General features: G+C 40.6%; 1 protein-coding gene across 1 annotated transcript in view; it reads left to right on the top strand.

The window, feature by feature from the left end:
* CDON (cell adhesion associated, oncogene regulated) overlaps nt 1-27,373 on the top strand; it is a 104,440-nt gene that overhangs the window by 28,304 nt on the left and 48,763 nt on the right. Inside the window, exons 2-9 of the mRNA XM_047071576.1 lie at nt 7,474-7,601; nt 9,980-10,252; nt 11,469-11,615; nt 12,467-12,610; nt 13,559-13,846; nt 15,109-15,378; nt 21,050-21,400; nt 26,528-26,817. Of these exons, the coding sequence (XP_046927532.1) occupies nt 7,523-7,601; nt 9,980-10,252; nt 11,469-11,615; nt 12,467-12,610; nt 13,559-13,846; nt 15,109-15,378; nt 21,050-21,400; nt 26,528-26,817 (1,842 nt within the window). The 5' untranslated portion in view covers nt 7,474-7,522. The remainder of the gene's footprint in view (nt 1-7,473; nt 7,602-9,979; nt 10,253-11,468; nt 11,616-12,466; nt 12,611-13,558; nt 13,847-15,108; nt 15,379-21,049; nt 21,401-26,527; nt 26,818-27,373) is intronic.

Below are 27,373 nucleotides of genomic sequence, written 5' to 3'. Positions count from 1 at the left end.
TTGTGCTGAATTAATCTTGATAGCATTCAAAAATTTTTCGGTAAACCTGTTTTTTTCTTTCTTTTGCTTAGTTACTGCAGAAGATCCACTTTTTAAAATCAACAGTTGAGAAATAGCATGTTATGGAAGAGATTATTTGTAAATAAAGACCAATCTTTTATTTTTCAAGAAGGAAATTGTTTTTAAAAAAGGAAACCAACTTAAAGACTTTTCTGTTTTGAAAACCTATCCGGGTCCCAAGTGGAGGTTTTGTTCACAGATTAATCACAGTTATTCCCTGAACCTGAAAGAGAACTATAAGAAAATTTGATATAGGACTCTGGGGAGGGGGATGATTCAGGGAGACGGCTTTGATCATCCTTAGGAAAGCAAAGGCATTGCTTCAAAAACAAAAGAATCAAATCGAGAAATTCAGGAAAGACTTTTCCCAAAGGATTATTCTGGCAGCATGTTGAAAAGAGGTTATAAAAGCATTAAGTTCACAACCTGAACAATAAGTTAAGTAAATGTTAGGGAAGTATTTCCTTTCTTATTCTAAGACCAGGCATACCTTTAGCTTGCTTTTGCCAACAGAAATGCTGGTAATCCTGGGCCTGGCCTAAAAGTAGTTTGCTATACAAGACAGATTGCCTTCTGTGTAGATGTCAAGGAGAGGCTTAAAGAAAGCTTTATAAGTTAGGAGATACCAGTCATTCTTTGGGAACATCAAGCTAAGACTCCAGGAACAGCACTCATCCCATGCAAAAGTGGAGGGTCCTCCAACGATTTTTATAGCATGAACAAAAGGGTTGTCCCGATTTGTAGGTTTAATGGTGGCACTCCGCCTAGCTGTTCTTTTTTTTTTTTTTTTTTTTTTTTTTTTTTTGTAGCTTATAGTCTTTTCCTTGGAGAGATTGTCCTACCAGGTGCTTTCTTGGGAGGATCTTCTCAGACACTTAATCAGCCACTCAGAACTGCCGTGAAAATAATAGAATTACGTTGGCCGTAACTGAAGTTATGATCAGGGTAGAAGAACTTCCTCATGCTCATGTTAATTTCTTCTGGGACCAGTGAGTTGGATAAGTCTCAAGAGTTCAGATTTTCACATAGGGAATTGATCATGTCTTTATTAAAGCCCTGTAGTAAGGGAAGAACAAATCCAGTTTAAAATCCAGTGCCTTGGAGCACCTGGGTGCCTCAAGTGTTTTGAGCATCTGATCTGGGCTCAGGTCATGATCCCAGGATCGTGGGATTGAGCCCCGTGTTGGGCTCGGTGCTTAGCATGGACCTTGCTTGGGATTCTCTGTCTCTCTCCCCTTCTGTCCCTTTTCCCTGCTTGCATTCTCTTTCTCTCTCTCTCTCTCTCTTAAAAAAAAAAATCCAATGCCTTGAATTATTTTACTGCCTCTAGTAGTTTAGGGAAATAGAGGTGTTTAAATGCTTTTTGGACAAGAAAAGCAGTAGGGAAGGGAGAACAAAGCTTTGAAATGAATGGTAATTTACTATTTTTAATGCCAGCAAATATTGCCAAAAAACGTCTGTCAGCAGTTTTCACACACAAATTTATTTTTAGAGAAATGCATGTTACAAATTAAAATCACCCAGTATAACAACAGTGACCCGTATCCTATTTTACAATAAATTTTGGGTAAAAAGCAGAGATTTTTGTGTCCGTGGTGTTTTTTGTAATTAAAAGTTCAGAGATTAACAAGGTTGATGAATGTGGCCTGCAGCATCCATTCCTTTTATTTTATTTTTTTGTAGTTTTATGTATATTTAGAATATTATTTTTAAAAGTCTCTCATAAGATTAGGCAGTAAATGTTGCTCTATGCCTTCACAGATATTTTAATGAATTGCTCAAATTCATATGTTACATCCAAGCTTTGTTCACCGCAGAGTTGGGATGTAAATCATACTCTGGTGACTGGGAGTCTACCCCCCTACTGTGTTGATGGTGCTTACTGGGGGATAGAGTTATGCATTATTGCCATTTGGGGGAAAACTACTTGCCAGTATATAAGTTAGGAGTATTAAAAATGTTTATACTCCTTGACTCAGTAATTCCACTTTAAAAAATCTATCCTAAGGACATAAGTAGAAGAGTGATTAATGATTTACGGACAAAGATTCATGACAGCATTATCTGTAATAGCAAGGAAATACACATGTGTACGCACACATATCAAAAATGTACCTGGGGTACCTGGGTGGCTCAGTCGGTTAAGCATCTGACTTCGGCTCAAGTCATGATCTTACATGGGTTCGAGCCTGGTGCTGGGCTCTGTGCTGACAGCTCGGAGCCTGGAGTCTGCTTTGGATTCTGTGTCTCCCTCTCTCTCTGCCTCTCCCCTACTCATGCTCTGGCTCTCTCTCTCAAAAATAAACAAACATTAAAAAAAATAAATAAAAAGTAGAAAACGTACCTAATTATCCAGAAGAGAGTGACTAAAGTATGTCTATTCAATAAAGTTATCAATCACTGTTATAAATTATGTTTATGAATTATTTAATAAGTAAAAATGATCATTAGATGAAAAATGGATAAAGCAGGTTTAAAACTGTATTGCACACATTATGACCGCAATTATGTACATAAACACATATACGAAAAGGATTAGAAGGAAATGCATCAAAATATTGATGTGTTATCTTAAGGTGGTAGAATTGTGTTGACTTGTTTTGGTTTATCATTTATGCACTTCCCAGATTTTCTGTTATGAATGTGTAGGGTTTTTTGGGTTTTTTTGTTTTTTGTTTTGGTCAATGAGCATTTGTAGAAACTTTCTGTTAACAATTTTCTACTTTGTGAAAGTAGCATATTCAATGGAGAATATGTGAAGAAAACTTGAATATTTTGTTTAAAAATATCGTCTGGCATTATGTTAACCACATTGGGTACTTTAAAAAATTTTTAAATGAGAAAAACACTGAAGCTGAAAACATGACAGTATGATTTAAATCAGAATTCTGTTTTTAATTTTTTAAAGTTTATTTATTTATTTATTTATTTATTTATTTATTTATTTATTATTTAGAGAGCATGAGCGGGGGAAGGGCAGAGAGAGTCGGAGAGAGAGAATCCCAAGCAGGCTCCGTGCTGTCATCACAGAGCCTGACATGGAGCTCAAACTCATGAACCTTGAGATCATGACCTGAGCCAAAACCAAGAGTTGGATGCTTAACCGACTGAGCCATCCAGGCGCCCCTGTTTTTAATGTTTGCATGAGAATATTTGAATGTTATACATGCTAGAACAAGAGGTCAGACAGCCTTTGGCAAGTGATGTGGCAAAAATGATGTGTGGAGGACTGGGTTGTTGTGATCCTACCATGGACCTTTTCTCTGTTGCCCACTGTTTCCAGATCAGAAGAGAGGGTAAGAGGAGGATAGGATAAGTATTTCTGTGCAGAGGAAATTAAAGCTGTTGTCTCTTGCCCAGGTAAATTTCTGTAGGTAGGAAAAGTGACATATGTGTTAAAGGCCATAGTTGTTTTCCAGTACCTCCTTAGTTCAAAAACTATAAGACCAATATTAAACGTTTTCTTTTTTTTTAAACAAAGATAGAACTTTTGAAAGTGACACAGCATTGAGCAGTTTTCCAGTAGTGCTAATGGATATATTCTGTTTTATACATCATCTCACCCTCTTTGTGGGTGAGATTGGACCTACATTACTCTTGGTGGCTGTTAAATGTAATTTTAAGGTACCTGACTCCTATAGCAATGGAATCCAGGTCCGGGTCCTCATTACCATGGTTCTCTAACAGATGGAGCAAGCTTTCTCCTTGGATAAATGTAAACCAAGTCAACAAATATTTACGTTATGGTCCTAAGTTCTTTCCAACCTCCAAAGTCAACTGGCAGCATGTTGCGAGTAACCTAATAGAAAGATAGAATTAAAAAAGGATGGTCCTGTGGGATAACTATTTAGGTAGTAATGAACTGTGAAGCTTTAAAGGACAGCTGTAAAATAACTCAGCAGATCGTGTGCTAGGGTTAAAGTTGACTCTGGAATTTGTTTCACCGCTTTTTAATAAATAAATAGTTGAGGAAAGATTTGGCAAAAGGAAGAACACCCCTCCTTGTCCTCATTCTTTCAGGACAGCGTCTCCTGTTAACAAGTTGTTTGAATGTTTACTTTGCCTTGACTGCTCACCAGTGGTGTGTCAGTCCTTGCCCTTGAACCAAGTGAGAATTCAAATAAACCGAAAAAAGCTTTCACACAGCTGGCCCCTTCCGCCAATGAGTGGTACCAAAATATCCTCTCCCACTTTTTAAAAGAGGTCAGCAAGAAAAAACGTAGAAGGCAATCCATTAACTGATAGTCTGTGATGTAGATACACTAAAGTTTGCAACCTGTAGATTTGGGATTGCATGCCATAGAGAAGTGAGCAGATCCCGGGAGACATTATTTGCTTTCTTTTTTATTTTTTTTAATTTTCAATTTTTTGTGACACTTTGATTTGTTTAAAGTCATACTCAAGGTGCCTTTGTATTTCTACCCAGTGTTACCAATGGTTAGAATTAACCTTTGCAGGAGTGAATATGCACATAAAATTCACAGTTCTAAAATGTCATTACTGTAGCTCTTTGGCTACATTGTTGTGTTCCATAGTCACAGAAGCTGTGTCCAGCCCTGGCCAAGTAGGAATGTCGGGGAGAATTTGCAGACAGAGTAACCACTCTTTGGATCCCTCATCTAACAAAGTGCCTGGCCTATCTATAGGCCTTTTTGATTTAAGAAATCATATATATGCGTGAATAAATAAAGGAAAAAAATATAGCTAGAATATGCGGAATTCACATGACATGAAAGTTCTCACTAAATACTCTTTAAGGTATTTCTGGGAATTGCATTATATTAAGGTATTACTTACATTAAAAAAAATGTTCTGTGCCTATTTTCTGCTAGGTTTTAGAATTTACAGAGTTAAATGTGAGGCCATTCTTGCCTTCAAGGACGACAAAGTTATGTAACCAGATAAATTATAGAACACAATGATGAGTGTGATGGTAGACATATGTCCAAGGTGTAGAGGCAGCACGGAGGAGGGAGAATGGATCATATCTGGAGGGTGGCATAGACATTGTTAATTTTAGTAATTTCATTTATCGTGTTTGTTGTCCATCATTCCCACTAGAAGATGAGGTGTACATTCTTGTCTGTGTTACTTGTTCCTACTCATGTATTTTTTTTTTAATTTTTTTTTTTTAACGTTTATTTATTTTTGAGACAGAGAGAGACAGAGCATGAACGGGGGGAGGGGCAGAGAGAGAGGGAGACACAGAATCAGAAACAGGCTCCAGGCTCTGAGCCATCAGCCCAGAGCCTGACGCGGGGCTCGAACCCACGGACCGCGAGATCGTGACCTGGCTGAAGTCGGACGCTTAACCGACTGCGCCACCCAGGCGCCCCGCTACTCATGTATTTTTACATTGTTCTCTCTCTAGCTTCTAGAATATTGCCTGGCATGTAATTAATAAGCATTCCTTAAGTATTTGTTGCACAGATGAATGATTTTTGATAGATATCGCTAAATTCCCTCCAGAAAGAATTTACTGATTATATTTCCACCAACAATGCATGGTAGTGATTTTTACCCTCATCCTTGCCTGTGCTGTTTTGTTTTTTGTTTTTTGTTTTTTTTAGCTTTAGCTAAATATGCTATACTTTATGTTACAAAAACACAAAACCAAACCTTCCCTTGACTGTCATGTGTCTACAGCAATTCTCCTTATTTTTCTGCTGCCTGGTTTTTTTTTTTTTTTTTTGGTATTTATGTATGTATGTATGTATGTATGTATGTTAAGAGAGAGAGTGCATGCATGCATGAGCAGGGAAGGGGCAGAGAGGGAGAGAGAGAGAATCCCAAGCAGGCTCTGCACTGTCAGCACAGAGCCCGACACTTGGGGCTCAGTCTCATTAACTGTGAGATCATGACCTGAGTGGAAATCAAGTCAGATGTTTAACTAACTGAGCCACCCAGCACCCCTCTGCTGACCTTTTATAGCAAGGTCCTTGAAGGAGTTTTCTGTGCTTTTTTCGTTTCCTCCCTTCCCGTTCTGTCCTGAACCCACCATCAGATGTTAGTCTCCCCACCATTGAAACCACTCTTGTCTGTATCACCTGTGCCCCAACGTGTCTTCAAGATGGTGTCTCACTTTTCAGCAGCGTTTGCAACATGCCCTTCTTCTAGAAATATTTTCCATTTTTCTCCATGGACACAACATTCTCCTGGATTTCTTCCTATTTCATTGGCTACTTTTCTTAGTCTCCCTTGCTGCTTCCTTGTCTATTTGGTTTCTAAAGGTTGAAGTATTCCAAGCCTTCTGCCTGGGCTCTCCTCTCCTCTGTCATACTTTCCTTAGAGCTCATCTAGCACTAAGGCTCTAATAGTTCTGGCATCTGTATTTCCAGCTCTGACTTCTCTACACAGCTCCAGACTCCTGTCTGCAGCTGTGAACTTGACAGTAGTACTTGGATGCCTCATGGATATCTCAGACTTACCTTCCCAAAACGGAACGGCTGACTAACCTCCTCTTCAGTCTGTCTCCCCCTTCCCTGCCTTCCCCTCTTCAGTAAACACAACTGTTACTGATTCTGTTACACCAAATACTAAGTTAGCCTTGACACATCTTTTGATCATACTCTATATCCAGATCTTCAGCAAATTCTGTTGGTTTTACCTTTAGAATATATTCTGAATCTCGTTACTCTTCACCACCTCCACAGTTGACTCACTGGTCTGCCCCACCGTGTGCTCACCTCCCTCCTGAGTGATTACATTACCTCCTGCTTGGTTTCCCTCTTCCCTTCCTGGCTTAGTCCCATCTAGTCTCACCACAGTGCTCTTTGGATGATCTGCAGACATGCCAAGCTTGATCCCCACACAAGTCTGCCCTTAAATCTGTTTGAACAATCCATGAGTCTGAGTCCCCTATCTGAAAAAAAGGGACGAAACCCAGTAGTACCTATCTCCTGGGGTTGTTGTCTGAAGATTTCATTAGTATACACAAAACATTGAAATGCTGTCTGGCACATACTCAGCACCATGTAAACGTTTGCTGTTATTTTGTTATTACTGTGTCTATTTTAGGACTGTCAAGGGGTTGGTGGGGCATTTTGGTGGGGTTGGGTTTTCGATCCTTGTGAAATGTGCAAACAAATGCACTAAAGGCAGTTGAACATGTTCATTTGAGATGATTGATTCTGTACAATAAGAGGCATCCTAGTACCTTGGAAGGATGAGCAGAGCTTCCATGTTTATTTAGTGTCTGGAGACTGGTTTGTGAATCGGGGAGATACGGACCATTAAGTGCCTTGTATTTGCCGCACTCTATACAGAGCTTTCAAAATCGACGGCAGCCATCATGCTCACAACCCTGACTACTCAGATACAAGATTTCAGCTGTTTTGGGGTGTTTAGATGATCTTTTCTTTCTCTCTTTCTTCTTCTTCTTCTTCTTTTTTTTTTTTCCTGGATGTCTTTTAGTGAGCCAAAGCCTGGAAGTCTGTCCTGCCTGCTTCTGTAATCTGGCGCTATGCATCCAGATCCTCGGCCCTTACAGACACTGCTGTATGTTGTTACTCTTGCGATTCTGTGTCCTTCCGTGAATTCAGGTAAGAGCTGAAGAATGGTTGTGTTTTTGTTTTTTTCAGGTTTTAAATTTTAATCCCAGTATAGTTACCATGCAGTGTTCTATTAGTTTTCAGAATATAATATAGCGATTCAGCAGTTCTCTATATGGCTCAATGCTTGTCATCAGTCCCCAGGAATGGTCACGTCTTTTTGTTGTTGTTGTTGTTGTTTAAGTTTTTACTTATTTGAGAGGGACAGAGAGAGAACGAACAAGTGGGGAAAGGGCAGAGAGGAGAGACAGAGCCCCAATCAGGCTTCATGTTGTCAGTGTGGGGCCTGAACTCACCGCACTGCAAAATCATGCCCCGAGCTGAGATCAAGAGTCGGACACCCAGTCAGTTGAACGTCCGACTTTGGCTCAGGTCACGATCTCACAGTCCGTGAGTTCGAGCCCCGCATCGGGCTCTCTGCTGACAGCTCAGAGCCTAAAGCCTGCTTTGTATTCTGTGTCTCCCTCTCTCTCTGCCCCTTCCCTGCTTGCGCTCTGTGTCTGTCTCTCCCCAAAATAAATAAACAGTAAAAAAAAAAAAAGTCAGACATCCAATGACTGAGCCACCCAGGCACCCCAAGAATGGTCATGTCTTAACTGAAGCTTTTCCTCATCTTAATCCTAATCCTATACAAAACAGACTTCAAATCTTTGCTGATAATAATGATTTCCAAAGACGTTTCTAAGATTTGTTTGACCCAGCCAAATGACTTAAAAACTGATTAATTCAGCAATTTAAGGATCTCTTAGTAGTGCTTCTGGGCACTGGCAGGCCTTCCCATCATTGTCCTTATAAATTCATTCCTCTTGTTGCCTTAAAAACAAATATTGTCCTAGCCTGCTCTTTTCCGTAAGAGGATATGTTACAAATGTCTGATTTTGGAGATTATAACAGGAATAAAATGCTGACTACATACGACCGAAGAAATTTTAGAATCAGCACATATCAGTGCTCGTCTTGGAGCAAGAGAACTTGGTTCAAATCCCAGATCTGCCACTTTCTCGCCTGAGCTTGTCTGAGATTCTCTCTGCTTCTGGGTCACTGAAAAGCTTAAAAGTGTTTAATGTTAAATGTGTTTATAAGCCCAAGCCCACATGCATCTCTAGTAATTTTAGGTCTGTGGAGAGATTTCTTTGTAAGTATATAGAAATGCGAGTGAGGTTTATTCATTAAGTAATACTTGTTGTCTCTGTTAAGAATACTGCATAACTATATTGGATTTGTAAGCAAAAATCTTGGCTCGCTGGTTTTATTTCTGTTTTTGTTTTGCTAAACAACCACCTCAGATTTTAGTCAAGAGAGGCACTTCCCTTAATCTTCATATCTAATTAAATATCCTGCGAAAGTAGAGTCAGGAATTTATTGGTCTTTTTTTTTTTTTTGGAAGTACTTTATTCCCCCAGATTAACAGTATTCTTGTCCCCCTCACTCTTTTGGGGGGTGGAGGGGGATTTGTTTTGATATATTAGTGTAAGAACTCACCCTCTCCCCCAAGTTGCTGAGGAAAAGGTCTAACAAATGAAACTATTCTAAACACCAAATAAAAATATTAAGATCGATGCTCCAAAAAAGGGTAGACTGTATTTCAGCCTGGCTTCCTAATGTTCTACTTCTGCTTTCCTAGAAGTTGAATGTTATTTTCTATTAAAGTTGAATGTTATTTTCTATTTTCTATTCTTTCTTTCTAGGAAAGAAGACCGTAGCCACTATTTATACATTAATTTACTCTTTAAAATCAAGTCCTTAGTAATGTAGGAGAGAATTCTTTCTACTTTGCAAGTTATCTTCAGTTTTTCATATGTATTTTTTTAAATTATTTTTGAGAGAGAGAGAGAGAGAGTGTGAGCAGGGGAGGGGCAGAGAAAGAGGGAGACACAGAATCCGAAGCGGGCTCCAGGCTCTGAGCTGTCGGCACAGAGCCCGATGCGGGGCTTGAACTCGTGAACCGCGAGATCATGACCTGAGCCAGAGTTGGACACTTAACTGACTGAGCCGTCCAGGAGCCCCTCAGATTCTTGACTTCCATTTCCCAGAAGCTACTTCATACACAGAGCAGTTTGCTTTTTCTCACTTAAAGAATTGGTATTTTGTCGGATTTACATCAAAAGGTTTTTCATCCATTCTACCCTGGTCCTTAAGTCGTAGCTTCACACGTTGCCCTTTTTTACTTCCAAAAATAGTCATATCAGAATGTTCCTAGAACTTGTACAAGCATTAAGAACTGTAACAGGTATGGATAAAATACGGAATTGCCTCTGGTTCCATAGATTCAGATGAAATGTATTCAATGTACTCTTCTCTCTCTCCCCTTACCTCCTTTCTCTCCTATTCTCCCCACCCCTTTGCACGTGGGGAACGTTTCCTGGTAGACTTGGCACCATCTTTTATTTCTGAGCCACTGTCCGCTGTCCAGAGACTTGGTGGACCCGTAGTACTCCATTGTTCTGCTAAGCCTGTGACCGCTCATATCTCATGGTTGCATAATGGAAAAAGACTGGATAGAAACATGGAACAGATTAAGATGCATCAGGGGACTTTGACTATTCTGTCCCTTAATCCCTCCCTTTCGGGTTCCTACCAGTGCGTTGCCAACAATAGCATCGGGGCAATTGTGAGCGGCCCTGCAACAGTATCTACTGCTGGTGAGTTTAATTTTATCCCTCAGATTTATGCTTTTTCCTAGAAACTAGAATGCTGGTACTTGCATGTGTGAATAGAGGGAAGAGCGTGGGCTTTGGAGTAAACACATAGCGTCCTCATCTCAGCCTTGACTCTCACTGTTGAGCTGGGGGAAATGCACTTGAACCTCCATGAGCTTGGCCTCCTGTCTTCCTGTGTAACAGGGGCATGGAAGTAACTCTTACATGGTTAGGAGGGTTTTCTAATGCAAATTCTGAATTTCTTTGTGAACATTTAGAAGTCCTTTAATAGCAGCAGCAACAAAAAAGCTTTGTCAACTTTGACACTCAGTTGTTTCATGCAGTCCCATATCTCGCTCACATCTAATTGTTTTATTTGTCTTGATCACTGAGTGATTTTAGTTTATTTAATTGAAACCAGGCTAAAGAAGGAGGAATGAAATCACTGACTGTAGAGAAAGGAATGTCGGGTATTGAACTTATGGCAAATCTGGAATGTGGTGGTTTTCTTAGTAGGTTTGAGCCATCTGCCTTTCAAATGGTGATGGCTTCCAGTAATGGAAGATGTCTTTGTCAGGGCACCCCTATTTACAGAAGAAATCTGGATCCCCCAGGAGTAGTGAGTTTGTCGTAACTGAGAAGAGTAAATGTTTTCGTAGAGCTTTGACCCATGGACAGCTCCAGGACTCACACGGGAAGGCTGAACTCCTAGTGGCAGGCGGCTGGATGCTTTCAGCACTGCAGATCATAAAGAACCCTTCCAGGCAGGCTCCATCTGTAGCGAACTCTTAGTAGTGAGAGGAATTGGGTTTGTTCCTGAAAGCCATTTTATTGCAGTGTGAGTAGCGACAAACAGCATAAAGATGCGTAGGGAAAGTGGGTGTTCATGAGCGACTGGATTGGAAAAGGATGTCTCTTGACAGAATGGGAATGACTATGCTTTAGGTTCTCCTCCATGTTTTAAGGGCCGCTTGCTTGTTTGTCTTGTAGTCTCCTGGAAGCGTTGGCTTCTGGAAAAGGGTGCCATGACTTAGCTCTAGGCCTCTACTCCAGCCCCTTCCTGAGATAAAAAAATCACGCTCCTCTGTGAACTGGGGTTAGCTGCCGCAAACGGCCGCGTTGCAAGATGTGGCTTCTAGTTTTTAAGTTTCCTTGGGGAGCGTTCACATTTGCATTGATTAATCAATTAATTTTCTACTTATTTACTTATGTATTTTAGTTCTTGGTGATTTTGGTTCACCAACAAAGCAGGTTATTACAGCGGAAGAAAAGAGTACCGGTTTCATTGGCTGCAAAGTACCAGATAGTAACCCCAAGGCTGAGGTGCGCTATAAAATCCGGGGAAAGTGGCTGAAACATTCCACAGGTGAGACCTTCAACAAAAAGCCAGTGGTACCCACAGAACAAATGTCATGAAGCAACCTACTGTTGAACTCCGTGTCCTAAGGACTGTGGCTACAAAAATGCATAAGATGTATTGCCTCTACTCTCAGAAGTCAGAAGAAGACCGGCATGAGTGGTTACACTGTAGAAATGATTACAATCCCAGATTCCCTCCATTCATTCAGGGTTCCACTCGGATATTTCTTCCTCTGAGGAGACCTCCCTCATCATGGCTCTATGTAAAATACTATGCCATGCCCCATTGCTCCGTGTCCCCTTTACTTAGCTGCTTTTTAAAGTTTCCACAGCACTGTAATAGACAGATTTCTGGTTGTTTGTTTGTTATTTATCCCTTTCTTTGCGGCCCCCATTTCCTGCACTGGAATGTTGGCTGCATGAGTGCAGGGCTTGCAGTCTGCTTTCTTTATCGTATCACTTGTGCCTGGATCAATACAGGCACCCAGTGTGTATTTGTTGAGAAAAAAATGAATGGGTAGACATGAGTGGACACTGGCGGATCAGTGAGTGCTGTCCGGAGAGGTTTGCTCAAGGTGGGGGCTGTGGGCATTGCATCTCTTTCTACATATGCTTGTGCTTTCAGTGTGCTCAACAAATGGTCTGAGGTCAGATGTTTCTGATGGGTTCGATTTTGTTACTCTAGAACTGTTGACTCTTCCCCCCCCCCCCGCCTTGACTTCCCCTTTCTTTCATTTAATCAATTTTCTCTGATTGTTGCTGCTGTTCTGATGTCTACACTGAAAGCACGACTGCTAGCCTTTGTTTTCATTGGGGTCTTTCATATAGAGGCCTAACTGCATTCCCTTCTTTCCTCAGAGAAGTACTTAATCCTTCCATCAGGGAATCTTCAGATTCTGAATGTATCTTCAGAGGACAAGGGATCATATAAGTGTGCAGCTTTTAATCCTGTCACTCATGAACTAAAAGTTGAACCCATTGGCCGAAAGCTTCTTGTCAGTCGTAAGTATTTGGGAGAATAACGGTAACCAGAAGCATTCCTCAGGAGAAGCTTCCTCAGAGGCATTCTTTAGAAGGCATTGGAAAATCAGAGTGAATTTTTCTTTCAGATCCTATTTGCTTATCATAAGAAAGTCTTATAAAAAAATTAAATACACGAATGCATTATAGTATAGTACTGTACATGTGTTTAAAAGATAATGAATTTTTAATTCATTGATTAATTTTTAAAAATATTTATGTATTTATTTATTTTGAGAGAGAGGGAGAGAGTGTGACCAGGGGAGAGTCGCGGGGCAGGGGGCAGAGGATCCAAAGTGAGCTCTGTGCTAATAGCAGAGAGCCCAATGTGGGGCTTGAACTCATGAACTGTGAGATCATGACCTGAGCCAAAGTTGGATGCTGAACCGACTGAGCCACCCAGGCGCCTCCCCGGCCCCTGCCCCCCACCCCCGCCGCGATAATGAATTTTTAGAAGAGAATTTTGGTCAGGATGACAGAGTGGAAACCAGACGGAGAACTTGACCCTTTGCTCAAATAAAAAGAAATAATAGAGACAATATAACTTTGTAACAGTGGTAATCAAATTGGTGGCTAACTGAATTATGAAAAATTAATAGCTGTTCTCTTTCAGCTGACAGTAGTCATAGCTGATTTTGAGATTACGGTAGCCGAACTCAGCTAGAACCAGTGGTCAAAGCACAACAAAGTGGTGGTCTCTGGACTGGTCAAAAATTCTGCATATCTAAACTGCTAATGCAGAGATAGCCCTAAGGGGCCACAAAGTGTTTTCATTTTAATTCTCCACTAAAAATGGATTAAGCTACCATGTAGGACCTTGTGGCATAAAGAAGAATAAATGGGGAGATGAGAAAGCTTGCAGATTTGGTAAGGAAGAGATTGGAAGTGGATGTTTAATAATGACATTTTTTTGTTCCCTTCTTTTTCCAGGCCCTTCTTCCGACGATTTTCACATTCTTCACCCCACCTTTTCACAGGCACTAGCTGTGCTTTCTCATAGCCCCGTCACCCTGGAGTGTGTGGTGAGTGGGGTCCCAGTTTCTCAAGTGCACTGGCTGAAGGACGGTCAGGATGCTGTGCCGGGAAGCAACTGGCGAAGGTTGCATTCCCATCTTGCCACAGACAGCATTGACCCGGTGGACTCTGGAAACTATTCTTGTATAGTGGGAAACAAGTCTGGAGACGTAAAACATGTGACTTACATGGTTAATGTCCTTGGTAAGACGTTACTTCTTAAATTGCTTTTCGGGTCAGGCTATTTTTCTGGTCTAACTGATGTTTGAATGGAAGATCTATTTGGGAGCTATAAATGACATGTAAATAACATCTTCACATATGATGTCACAAGAAGCTTCGTTTTTGTTTTTTTTTAAAGGACTGCTGATTTCAGCAGTATATCTTGGTGGCACAGAACATTTGACTTGGGATGTTTATGGGAACCTACCCCCCCAACCTGGTTATGCAACGCAAAGCTTGTTCTTCCTTCCTAATGATGTGGAAGATTCTGGGCTGTGTCAGTGTGTTGGACCTAGTAGGAGTACCTAACAGTACTGACTAGAAAAGGTCACCTCAAAAAGAAATCTATTTCATTTTATTTTCCCTTAAGGAATGCTTTCATTGTATTATTTCCACCCACATTGCTGTGTATACACTCTTTATCTCAAAGCTTTTCCTTCCTTTTTTTTCCAGTTCCCTGTCTCACTGTCATGTCTAGCACTGGAAAATGTTTTCCTTTATCAAAACAGATTTTCATGAAAGCCAGAAAAAAATAGGTTGTAAGTGGTTTCATAGTAAATATAGTTGCTGTAAACCTTCTGCATGTGTTTATTTGCAACGTAGGTAACCCTGGAATTAAGTAAGTGTATGGCAAATGAGATTTAAAGTGACGTGATAATCAGGTCTAAGTTAATATGCATAATCATGTAATTTGGGCATATGTTACCAATGTTGCTAAATGATTTACTTGGTCTAGGAAAAAGTGGCTTGATGGATAGTAAAGGAAGTTTCCTGCCCAGTATAACATCTAGCCTAACGGCAGAATTGACCATAAAAAGAATTTAACCTGTGAATAAACATTCTTCTTTTGGCTCTTGTTTAGTGTGAAATCATGGGAAACTACTTATTTCAAACAAATCACCTGAAACAAATGCTCAGGGAAGCCCAAGATGTATATGTGTGTGGGTGTGTGTGTGTGAGAGAGAGAGACAGAGAGAGAGAGAGAGAGAGAGAGATAAGTGGGTGGGAAGATCTAGAAAAAGAGACTATGAAATATTAGTGACATATGGTTTATTTGATTAGAAGGAAGTTCAAATACATTTCTAATTTTGTCTTGATGACCATAGCAGGTAGGAGAATGTGGTGAGTAAACAATGCAATTTGATTTCAACTAGTTATTGGTAGAGAGATTTTATGTGTCTTGTGTGATAATTTAAAAAGTACCTCTTAAGGGCTAGAGTTTAATTTATATGTTTTATTTTTAGAAAATGCTTCAATTTCTAAAGGACTACAGGACCAGACAGTCTCTCTGGGTGCCACAGTACAATTTACTTGTGAGATTCATGGGAACCCAACTCCAAACCGTACCTGGTTTCATAATGCACAACCTGTTCATCCTTCCCCACGACATCTAACTGTAGGAAACAGACTGAAAATCAGTGGTGTTACCATGGAAGATTCTGGGCTGTATCAGTGTGTAGCAGATAATGGGATTGGATTCATACAGTCTACTGGGAGACTTGAAATTGAAAAAGGTAGGCTTTTGGGTCCAGAAGCCATAGGAAGTTTTACTTTACAGATAGGCTTTTGTTTTGGTTAAAAATTAAATCATTTTCACTAGAGAACATAATTCCATTACCATAAAGGAACTATGCCTATTTTCCATGTTCCTTTCTAGTTGCAGATGGGCATTTCCATGAAGAGGCAATATTATTTGATTAACTTCATTAAAAAAAATTTTTTTAAATTATTTTTTTCAAAAGATACTATAGTTTAAAAGGCATATGGTGAAAGTCTCTCATTTCTATTCCCTGGCCAGCCATATTGCCTTTAGAACTAACCAGTTTTATCAGTGTCTTTAATATCCTTGTGTGTATATATACAATCACACACAATGTGTCTGTGTGCACTTAATAACATCTTTTCCCCCCCGTAAATGGAGGTAGTATTCCTCAGTTTGAGTTTTTTATTTACCATATCTTTGGTATCTTCCCAGATGGTTCATTAAACAGTGTTTTCATTCTTTTTCAAATGACTGCTTATTAAGGAGTTCTATAATGAATGTCCATCTGCATAGATTATTTTGCACAGGTGTAAATATCTATAAAATAGATTTCTGGAAATGAATTTGCTAAATGAAAGCATCTTTGTTTGGTAATTTTGGTAGATATCACCGAGTTGCTCTGCAAAATTGTTACTGGTTTTTATTCTTACTGACCAGCAATGTGTATCTGCCTGTCTCCTCATATCCTCACCAGGGCAAGGTGTTAAATCTTTGCCCATCTGATAGTTTAAAAAAAAAAATACCTTTTGGTCTGTATTTATATTACTATGAGTGAAGTTGGGCTTCCTATCATATGTTTATGAGTCATTTGAATTTGTTTTCCTATGTATTGACTGTTCATTGTCTTTTGTCCATTTTAAAAATTAGATTGTTGGTCATTTTTCTTGTGGATTGGTAGGAATTCTACATTAGGGATATTAATCTTTTGCCTATGAGTTATAAATATTTCAAGTGTCAAAGAATCAGTGTGATACAGACCAATTCTCTGACCTTGGTGCAATTATTTTAGAAGTTAATAGTAAAAGTCATTTTTAACTGGCATGTATTTGGAAATGTAAAATTATGCTTCTCAATAACAGAGAAAAAACTACAGTGCAATGTGAAAATGCCACAGATTGAATTGTGTGGGATGTAGTAAAAATGGAATTTACATGGGAATGTATAGCCTTAAATGCTTATAAAAGAAAACTAGTAAGACTGAAAATAAGGAAGCAGAGGAAAAGAGATACTAAAGGGCAGAAATCAATTGAATAGAAAATGAAGATAAAATGGAGAGGTTCAGTAAAGAAAAAAGTTGGTTCTTTGCAAATCTAATAAAATGGACCTACCTTTGTGGCAAAATACAAATAAACAGTTTTAGGAATAAAAAGTACAAGTCTTGTAGAGATTAAAAATAATAAATAAAGGTAAAGATAAAATAAAAGATAAAGATACATTGTGATAAACTTTATGTCAACAGTTTACAATGTCCTAGGAAATAGACAAATTCTTAGGAAAAATACGACTTAGTAAGGATGACTTAAAAGAAATTAAAAAGCCTATGTAGTCCTGTACTCATGAAGGAAACTGATTAGGGGTTTAAAATCTTCCCACAGAGAAAACACCAGGCCATATAGGTTTTATCGAGAGGTCTACGAAATTTACAAGTAACAGACCATTCCAAATATTACACAAACTCTTCCAGAGAAAAGTAAAAACTGGGAACTCTCCAGTCCTTATGATTTTGATTCTAAAATCACAAAGGAATGGCATAAGAAAGGAAGACCAAACGCCAATCTCATTTATGAACATAGATACAAAAATCTTATGAAAATATTAGCAAGCCATCAATATTTAAAAAAGGAAATACATCTTAACTAACGAGTCAGCCCAGGAATCAGTCAGAAAATTTAAAGTGTCATTCATCATGATTGAATAGAGGCAGGAAAACATTTGACACAATTCAGTATCCATGTTAGACACACTTAGAAAAATAGAAATAAAAGGGAATTTTCTTAATCTGATAAAGAGTATCTAGGGGCGCCTGGGTGGCGCAGTCGGTTAAGCGTCCGACTTCAGCCAGGTCACGATCTCGCGGTCCGTGAGTTCGAGCCCCGCGTCGGGCTCTGGGCTGATGGCTCAGAGCCTGGAGCCTGTTTATGATTCTGTGTCTCCCTCTCTCTCTGCCCCTCCCCCGTTCATGCTCTATCTCTCTCTGTCCCAAAAATAAATAAACGTTCAAAAAAAAAAAGAAAATTAAAAAAAAAAGAGTATCTAACAAAAACTTACAGGAAATGTCACTTTTATGGTGAAATGTTGGAAGCATTCTCTTTAAAATCTCTTTTATTGGGGCACCTGGGTGGCTCAGTTGGTTAAGTGTCCAACTTTGGCTCAGGTCATGATCTCACCATTCGTGGATTCAGGCCCCACCTCAGGCTCTGTGCTGACAGCTTAGATAGAGCCTGGAGCCTGCTTTGGATTCTGTGTCACCCTCTCTCTCTGCCCCTTCCTGCTCACACTCTGTCTCTCTCTCTCTCAAGAATAAATAAACAGTAAAAAAAAAAAAAATTAAAATCTTTTATTTGCCATCATACTGGAGACTCTGATCAGCACAGAATGACAAAAAAATATGTAAACAAAATAAAATATATAAGGATAGGAAAGAAAAAAATCAAACCCATAACAGCTGTGATTGCCAATACAGAGAATTCTCAATTTGCTGGCAAATTATTAGAAATAATAAAGGCACTTAGCAAGGTATCTGGATGAAGACCAACAAAGAAGAATCGGTGTCTTTCTATATACCAGTGCATTAGTCACGCTTCTCCAGAGAAACAAACCCAGTTGGATATATAAGATATAAATAAGAGGTGGTTTATAATAGGAATCGGCTCACATGATTATGGGGGTTGAGAAGTCCCATGGTCTAACCTCTATACACTGGAGAAGGAGGAAAACCAATAGTGTAGTTCATTTGTGGGGTGGTGGAGAGCCTGTTGGTTTAAGTCTTGACCAAAGTCCAAAAGCTGGAGAACCAGAAGCGCTGATGTCCAGTGTTCGAGGGCAGGAGAAGGTGGATCAGCTTAAGCAGACAGAAAGAATTCACCTTTACTCTGCATTTTTGCTCTACAGAGTGCTCAGCAGATTGGATGTTGCTCACCCGCGTTGGGCAGCGCCATCTGCTATACTCTGTTCACCAGTTCAAATGCTAATCTCTTCTGGAAGCACTCTTGCAGACCCACCCAGTTATGTGGACATCCTTTCGTCCAATCAAGTTGATACATAAAATTAACCACTATAGCCAACAACAGGCAGAAAATATCATTTAAAAGTCACCTTTTAATATTAGCAACACTTAAAAAGACCAAGGTATCCTAGAAAGATATATCAGTTGGTACATACCGAAATTCAGTATTACACAGTTGTCAGGTCTTCCCAGAAACTTTCTGTAACTTCATGCAATTCCAATTAAAATCTTATTTGGATATTTTGAGGACGTTGACAAACTGATTCTGGGATTTATATGCATGACCAAAGGCCCAAGAATAGTTAAGGCATGCTGAAAGAAGAAGAAAAACACAGGGACTTATTTTTACAGGTATTAGAACATATATAAAAATCTGTGGTAACTAAGATATATTGTATTGGTGCAGGAACAGATAGGCTATTGAAACAAGACAAAGACCCACCAAGAAGACATTTGCACCTAAGGATTTGACTTAGGTGGCATTGCAGATTACCAAGAGGAGGACATCCACTTCAAGTGTGGATGTGGGATAATTGCTCATCAAAATGGAGAAAAAGAAATGAAATCTCTAACTCGTAATGTATATAAAGACAAATTACCAGTGGATTAAAGACCTATCTGTGCAAGGCAAGATGGCAGAGTTTTTGAAGAAAATACAGGAGACGTCTATCTGATTGGATATAACTTAACATTTTAGGCTAATTTTTTTTTTTAAAGATTGATATGACTACATTGAAATTAGAACATCCTTATTAATAAAGGATACCATTAAAAATGAAAAGAAAAGGGGCGCCTGGGTGGCTCGGTCGGTTAAGCGTCTGACTTCAGCTCAGGTCACGATCTCACGGTCCGTGAGTTCGAGCCCCGCGTCGGGCTCTCTGCTGACTGCTCAGAGCCTGGAACCTGCTTCAGATTCTGTGTCTTCTGCTTCTCTCTCTCTGCCCCTCCCCTGTTCATGCTCTCTCTCTGTCTCAAAAATAAATAAATGTTAAAAAAAAATTTTTTTTTTTTAAATGAAAAGAAAAGCAGGGGCCCCTGGGTGGCTCAGTTGGTCAAGCGTCTGACTTAAGCTCATGTCATGATCTCGTGGTCCGTGAGTTCGAGGCCCGCGTCGGGCCCTATGTTGACAGTTCAGAGCCTGGAGCCAGCTTCTGATTCTGTGTCTCCCACTCTTTCTGCCCCTCCCCCACTCATGCTCTGTCTCTCTCACTCTCAAAAATGAATAATGTTAAAAAAATTTTTTTAAAAAGCAATAAACTGTGAGAAGACATTAGCAGCATATATAACGAATAACAGAACACTAGCTGGAATATACAAAGAACTCTGAAACCATTACAAAAAAGATAAATGACCCAACAGAAAAATGGACAAAAAGCATTTCAAAGAGGAGGAAAAATACCAGTGACACATAAACACGTGAAAAGATGTTCAAGCTCATTAGTACTCAGGAGAGTGCACTTTATGACCAGTGAGACAGCATCTTACACTTTCTAGATTGGCAGAGATTCGGGAATCTAACCATACCAAGTGTTGGTTTTGTCAAAGGTAGGAAGTAGGGCTGGAGAAAGAGAAGGATGCACTGGAGAAAATTCCATTTGTAATCGATATTCCATAGTAGGCACACTTAAAAATGGCTCCAGAGAATACCTGGGACCAAAAGGAAAGAGAGTTAGTTTAGAGACAAAAAATGTTGTTTGTGTAACATGATAAGAAATACACTCGTCGACTTTCACTCAGAACAGATTTCTCTCCCAGGCTTTTTGTAATCAGAGGTTCCCCCTGGAATGAACTATTTTTGTGAAGGAATATTATTTTGTTTTATGCTCCTTGACACTTTGTTCATGGCTTCACCTGTTTTATACTTAACAGCAGTCAAATGTGTATAGGAAACCCTTTTTTTTTCCCTAAAGGACAGGAAGTCTGTGTAGGGAAATGTCCAGGAGCCCACAATTAAGAATTCTACTTTTTAGGGACAGTTTTACGTGGTGAAAGTTGAGAAGGGAATTAACAAGGAGGGGGGTTATCTTTGTTTTAGTTATTACCGTCCTATATCCCTGTTTGCCCATGTCTTTGCAAACACTTATTTCAGGGAATGAATGTGTTCTCCATACTCTTCTGCATGTAAAACATTGTTTAGGGGATGGTAACCAGATTTATTGTGGTGATCATTTGCCAGTGTGTATCCATATGTTAAATCATGATGTTGTGCACCTGAAACTAATGTTGTATGTCGATTATACTTCAATTAAAAAAAAAAAACACTGTTAAGAAATACATGTACGAAAGATGCTTTTAAGGCTGTTACTTGGGCGCGACATGGATAACATTTATGCAAGAAGATGAATTTATTTTGCATTGTAGGTACCATACTCTTAATTATGTGTGTGTATTTGTGTGTGAATTACTGTTTTAATAGGCAGTGGACTCAAGCCAGTTATAATTACAGCACCAGCAAGTACAAAGGTGGTAGATGGAGACTTTGTTACTCTGTCCTGCAATGCCACTGGCGTGCCAGTCCCAGTCATGCGTTGGTATGACAGGCACGGGTTGATAACCAGCCATCCGTCTCAAGTGCTCAGATCAAAATCCCGGAAGTCACACTTACGACCTGGGGGCTATGACCTGGAGCCTGTCTACTTCATCATGTCCCGAGCTGGCTCAAGCTCTCTGTACATTCAGGCCATCACTCAGGAGCATGCTGGGAAATACATCTGCGAAGCCGCAAATGAACATGGTGCCACACAGTCGGAGGCAGTCCTCACAGTTGGTGAGTTGCCATTAGTACTTTTTCTCGGGTGATTAGCTTCCTCTGATTGTAGGGGATAAAGTGCTTTGAAGTATGTTTTTTTCATGAGTCCAGCAATCTCTGAATATATATATATATATTTTTTTCCCTGGCAATAGTGAAACACAGAACTGTGGTTTTGGGTATTTGGCCTTACCATGAACCGGATGAACCTTGGTTTCCATTTCTGATGTTTTGGTTAAGGTTGTAGTTGTCCTATAGAAAGCTCTCATATTGGGAGCAAGCCCGAGTTGTGACCTGTTTTCATGATTAATGCTTTTGGTTGTCTAAGCTACTGAAAGTGATCATTGCTGACATTTTTTAGGTGAGCCTTTGATAAGTACAGTATCCAGCGTCTAAAGGGTTGGCTTTTTTTTTTTTTTAACTTTTATTTATTTTTGAGACAGAGAGAGACAGAGCATGAACGGGGGAGGGGCAGAGAGAGAGGGAGACACAGAATCGGAAGCAGGCTCCAGCCTCCGAGCCATCAGCCTAGAGCCGGACGCGGGGCTCGAACTCCCGGACCGTGAGATCGTGACCTGAGCCGAAGTCGGACGCTTAACCGACTGAGCCACCCAGGCACCCCTAAAGGGTTGGCTTTCATTGAGAAAGTAGAATCATGGTACTACCAAACAGTACCTCCTATTCAAAGTTATTTTTCTAATGGGATGTATAACATTAATTCTTGATATTTTATTGATTTTTGGTGAGGATGACTTAAAAGCTTTATACAGTATCAATATTGTTAAAATTAAATAAGTATAGAGTATCAATATTGTTAAGTTAATTCAAATTTGACTTAATTCAAATTCAAACCTTACATCAGTATTTGGAGCAGCAATGCGCCAGCAGGTAGTTGAGTGGAGACTGTCACCTTATTTGTCGTGCATGAAGCAGAGTGTCAAACACAGTACTGCCCTTAGTCTTGGCAACTGAGTTCCCTGCCTTGGGCCAGTGCGTTAGAGGGCTCCTTGCAGCTTTCTTCTGCCTGGGTCCTCAGCTCCCACTGGTCAAATAGTCCATGTGGTTAAGGGGTTAAGTTATAGTCCCTGGAGCCTGGAGCCCGTGTTCCTCCTTGTGTATAGCAGGTCTGGGGCTCTGGAAGTCCTTGCTTTAATTAGTTCACAGTCTGGTTCCACACAGGACCCGTTCCCTGACCCATCCTCCAGAGTGTAGACCACACCACCAGTGTGCAGGCACCCTTAAGCCAGAGGAGCGGCCAAGGGGTGGTCTTTTGCAGAGGAAGGAAGGTAAAGTAGACAGAAATTGGGTGTGCACACAGGTATTTCCATTCACAGGCACACAAGGCCCCTGGAGCTCCAGAGGAAGCTGGAGGTAGAAAGAGAAGTGGGGAAGGCCAAGGACATCCATTTGTATTCGATTATAATTATTACTGTCTGATTATTGGTAAATTAGGATTATTCCATGTAGCAGTTAGGGAAGGAAGAAATAGCTACTCACTTTAGACATGTTAAGAATCCTCCAATGAAGAGGGTAGTTGGGTGTTGTATAAATTTATACACGTGTAAATATGAATATGTATACATGTGTGTGTTTATATATCTGCTCTGCCAAGCGAAAATCAGAGTGGCTCTGCTCAAATTGTTAGCTGTAGGACAGGTGTAACACAGGTGATGCTTGGTTAGCTTTTGGCTAAAGTGATTGTTTTATATAAATATAGGATAGCAAGAGGCACAGATGTGATAGTCACAGTTGATGGAACTGGATCTTTTGTCTCACTGCCTCACTTTAAATATCAAAGATCTGAAGCCTTTAGAAAATACACAGGCTAACTTGTTTAGGTTAGAATTTTTTAGATCTTTAAGGTCTTCCCCACCCCTTCCAGGATTTTATGTCTTGATAAATACCATTTTCATGTATAGTAACCCCATCACCGACCTCCTTCCAAAATGTTCTTATATTTTCTCTTTGGCGCGCCCTATAATTATTAAGATCCAGCCAGGTTTACTAAAGCTCACAATACATAATAACCCACCTCTTTCTACAGGAATCTGAGCCTTATTAAATTCTAGCATACTGAGAGCCATTTACTTGTTTTTTTGGGGGTAAGCAAGGGCAAAGAGAGAGATGACTGCCCCTTCCTCCTTTTTCTTTCCAGAGACCTTGGGTTTTGAGGTCTTAGATGTACAAATATTTGTAGAGTGGGTTGTAACTCTTGAAAACTATAATGGGAGTTGGTTTGGGATAGTTGGGGTAGGGGATGCTGGTGTGAGTGGTCACAGTGGGAACGGCTTTGACAAGTTTGGTTATATTATTCCTAGTTTAGTTTCAGCTCTGAGTCATTAAATTCACTGCCATAGTTATAGTACTTAGAAAAGCAAAATTTTATCAGCCTCTTCTAATTCAAAAAGCGTTCTACATTTAAAAATACTTGGTCTATTTTTTTTTCTATTTTTTTTTTAATTTTTATTTTTTTGAGACAGAGAGAGACAGAGCATGAACAGGGGAGGGTCAGAGAGAGAGGGAGACACAGAATCCAAAACAGGCTCTGGGCTCTGAGCTGTCGGCACAGAGCCCGACGCGGGGCTCGAACTCACAGACTGTGAGATTATGACCTGAGCCGAAGTTGGACACTCAACCGACTGAGCCACCCAGGCGCCCCAATACTTGATGTCTAAACTGATCATTTCACACTTGATCTTAGCCAAAAGGCCAAGAAGTGATCTCGTCTGACCATTTCACAGAGTTGTTTTGAAGACAAGTTGAGATAATATATGTGAAAAAACTTTTGAAAGTGGTGTTCAGGCCTTATAAATTATATCGTGTGAGTACTCAAATATTACTGGAAATAGCAGAGAGAAAAGAATTGAATCTTCCTCCTCCTCCCCTCTTCTCGAATCCCCTTTTTAATAAACGTGGCAGAAAAGTCTCATCACGTCGAGAATAGCAGGAGCAGAACTGTGACACTGATATTGTTAGACACAGGCTGAGGCATAAGTTTGTCTCCTGCCTCTGCATAAGTTGAGGCCTGTGGTCTTTAAACTCTTGTACGGCCAGATACCACTTCCCAGTGGTAAGCAGCCCAAAGACTCCGTGGAACTCCTAATGATGAAAAGGTCATTCTCCGCTACCCTAAGCCACAGCTAATTACCTCCACTTGCTAGAGCCCATCTCTCGGCCCAGTGGGCACCAGCCGCATGCCCTTACCAGCCAGCCCACGTCCTGACTCACTAGATAAACACGGCTGCTCCAGAAGCAATATTGTGAAGTTGTCTCAGTGAACTTAATTAGTTTTCTCCTGGATTATTTTCTCACTAGCTTCTTTAGTGGAGGACGCGTCGGAGACACCTTTTCTCCTCTAAACAGAAAACCGACCTTACGCCGTTAGCCGTGGTTTGTGTCGGTTCCCTCCTGAACTGCAGTGCTTCTCAAAACACACCCAGCTTTTACCAGGAATCCGACTTCACTGTGCAAAAGAAAGTCTTTCACATCGTTTCCTCTGCTCCCTTCCTCCACAAAAGTGGTCAAAAAGGGGAGACCTTTTTGTTGCCAGCCTGAATAGCACTTGAGAGAAACCAAGCTGTCAGCACTTGGGTTTCATGGTGCTCGGAGTCTATTTGTTTTCATCAACTGCTTTCTCATTTTTTTCCAGCAGCATCACCGGAGTTCTTCTGCTGCCTGTTGTCACTTAATCTCCCAGAACCCTAATTTCCTCAGCTGTGAAGTAGGAATATTACTGTCCACCTAAGAATGTTGTTTTGAGAGCTTGAGGAGATTATATTTATTAAATGTCTAACACAATGCGTGGCCCATAATATGTGCTCAGTAAATTTGGGGGATGGGATGCGCAACCTATTTCTTTTTTCAGCGCAAATATTTTTCCCTTGTGTTCTGTATGCTTTTAGTCATTAAGACTATTTGCTTGTTTCATTTTTCTTTAGGTTGGCAATTTTTTTGACGTTTCTTTATTTTTGAGAGAGCACGAGCAAGGGAGGGGCACAGAGAGGGGGATAAAGGATCCAAAGCGGGCTCTGCATTGAGAGCAGCAAGCCCGATGTGGGGCTTGAACTCATGAACTGGGGGATCATGACCTGAGGCGAAGTCGGGCGTTCAACCGGCTGAGACACCCAGGTGCCCCTAGATTGGCGATTTCTTAAGCCAGTCTTCAGTTCTATCCAGAAAGAGGGCTTGCTTGGAAATAGGTAAACCCTTCTTTTCCCTTGTTTCCTCTTGTCGAATGTAAATTGTTTTGCTTGTGTAGGGTATTTTCATTATCTGTTGCTGCATAACTACCCCCAAAGATTACTGAAACGGTAGCCCCTTTATTATCTCTTACAGTTCCTAGGGTTAACTGGACGCAGCTGGGCAATTCTGCCGGCCTTGCTTGGGGTCTCTTCCGCCATTGCAGTCAGATGTACCTGGGGCTGGAACAGCCAAAGTGGCTTTACCCACATGTGTGACACTTTTGTGAAGGCTGGAATAACCGGCCACCTCCCCTTCCTTCCCTTTCTCTCCCCCTCTCCCCCCACCACTCCACACGGCTAGCTTGGATGTCTGTATGGGGCGACACAAAAGTAGAAGTGCCAGGCCTTGTGAAGACTCAAGCCTGGAAGAGCACAGTCTCACTTTGGTTGAAGCCAGTCATAGGGCCAGCCTGATTCAGCAGGGAGGGGACCGTCCAAGGGTGTGGATACTGAGGGGTATCATTGGAGACTGGCTCCCCAGCAGGTAACAGCCTAGCTCTTGGTTGTTTCCTTACTATTGAGTTCACCTTGCCGCTAAGGGAATGCATCGCTTCATGTGTTTCATTTACCAACTGGAATTACCACTCGGTGTTCTCCAACTTAAAATCTTTCAAGGTTAAACTAGCAAATTGTTGTTGTAGAAGAGGGAATACTAGCGTTGAGCAAGGAAAAATAACATCCTCAAAATCACTTCACTGCCGCAGCTTTTTCAATAAGAGATTACTGTTGGAGGTTGGAGGTTTCCATGAATTACAAACTGAGCTGTTAACCTGCTTTCACTTCTGGGGCTCAGATTGTCTGTATCCTTGTGGGCAGTTGGATCACTGTGCAGAAGGCACTGAAATAATGAATTTCCTCAAGCTGTCTCTTCTCTCTCTCTCTCTCTTTCTTCCATTCCCTGCAGTTCCTTTTGAAACAAATACAAAAGCAGAAACAGTTACACCTTCCAATCCCACTCAGAATGATAAAAGAGATGGTTCAGAAGCTGGATTATTGAGCTCATTTCCAGGGAAGAAACACTCCAGCGCAGTGGAATCATCGCCAGAGAAAAACACTAGTGGTGCCTCTGTCCCTGATGCCCCCATCATTCTGAGCCCTCCGCAGACCTACACATCTGATACGTACAACCTGGTCTGGAGGGCGGGGAAGGATGGCGGGCTGCCCATCAATGCCTATTTTGTGAAGTATCGAAAGGTAATGTCTTCTCATTTATCAGCTTTCTCTTCTCTCACCTTAACGTTGTGTGTATATAACACAAGCTTATTATCTTCGACATTTATAGAGCAGCAGGAAACAGGAGTGTTCTAGGATTATGAGTTTGGGAGAGCTATCCCAACAGCCATGCTGGTTTTACCAGTAAGCAGTAAGAATGAAAGATACACAGTATCCCCCAGAATAGGAATTCCAAGAACCCAGTGACTTCTTGACATTTTTTTTTTGACATTTTTTATCAAACACTTTAACCCCTTGAGTGTAAACCTCTAGAAACCACTTTTTATTTTTTTTATTTTTTTTTTTTTTTCAACGTTTATTTATTTTTGGGACAGAGAGAGACAGAGCATGAACGGGCGAGGGGCAGAGAGAGAGGGAGACACAGAATCGGAAACAGGCTCCAGGCTCTGAGCCATCAGCCCAGAGCCTGACGCGGGGCTCGAACTCACGTACCGCGAGATCGTGACCTGGCTGAAGTCGGACGCTTAACCGACTGCGCCACCCAGGCGCCCCTAGAAACCACTTTTTAAAAAGTCAC

This window comes from Lynx rufus, unplaced genomic scaffold (genome assembly GCF_022079265.1).
Source record: "Lynx rufus isolate CCGP_SWC_20201006 ecotype Redwood Valley unplaced genomic scaffold, mLynRuf1.p SCAF_9, whole genome shotgun sequence".
Taxonomy (NCBI): domain Eukaryota; kingdom Metazoa; phylum Chordata; class Mammalia; order Carnivora; family Felidae; genus Lynx; species Lynx rufus.
Note: the sequence above shows the minus strand (reverse complement) of the source record. Positions and strands in the feature narration are given on the sequence as shown.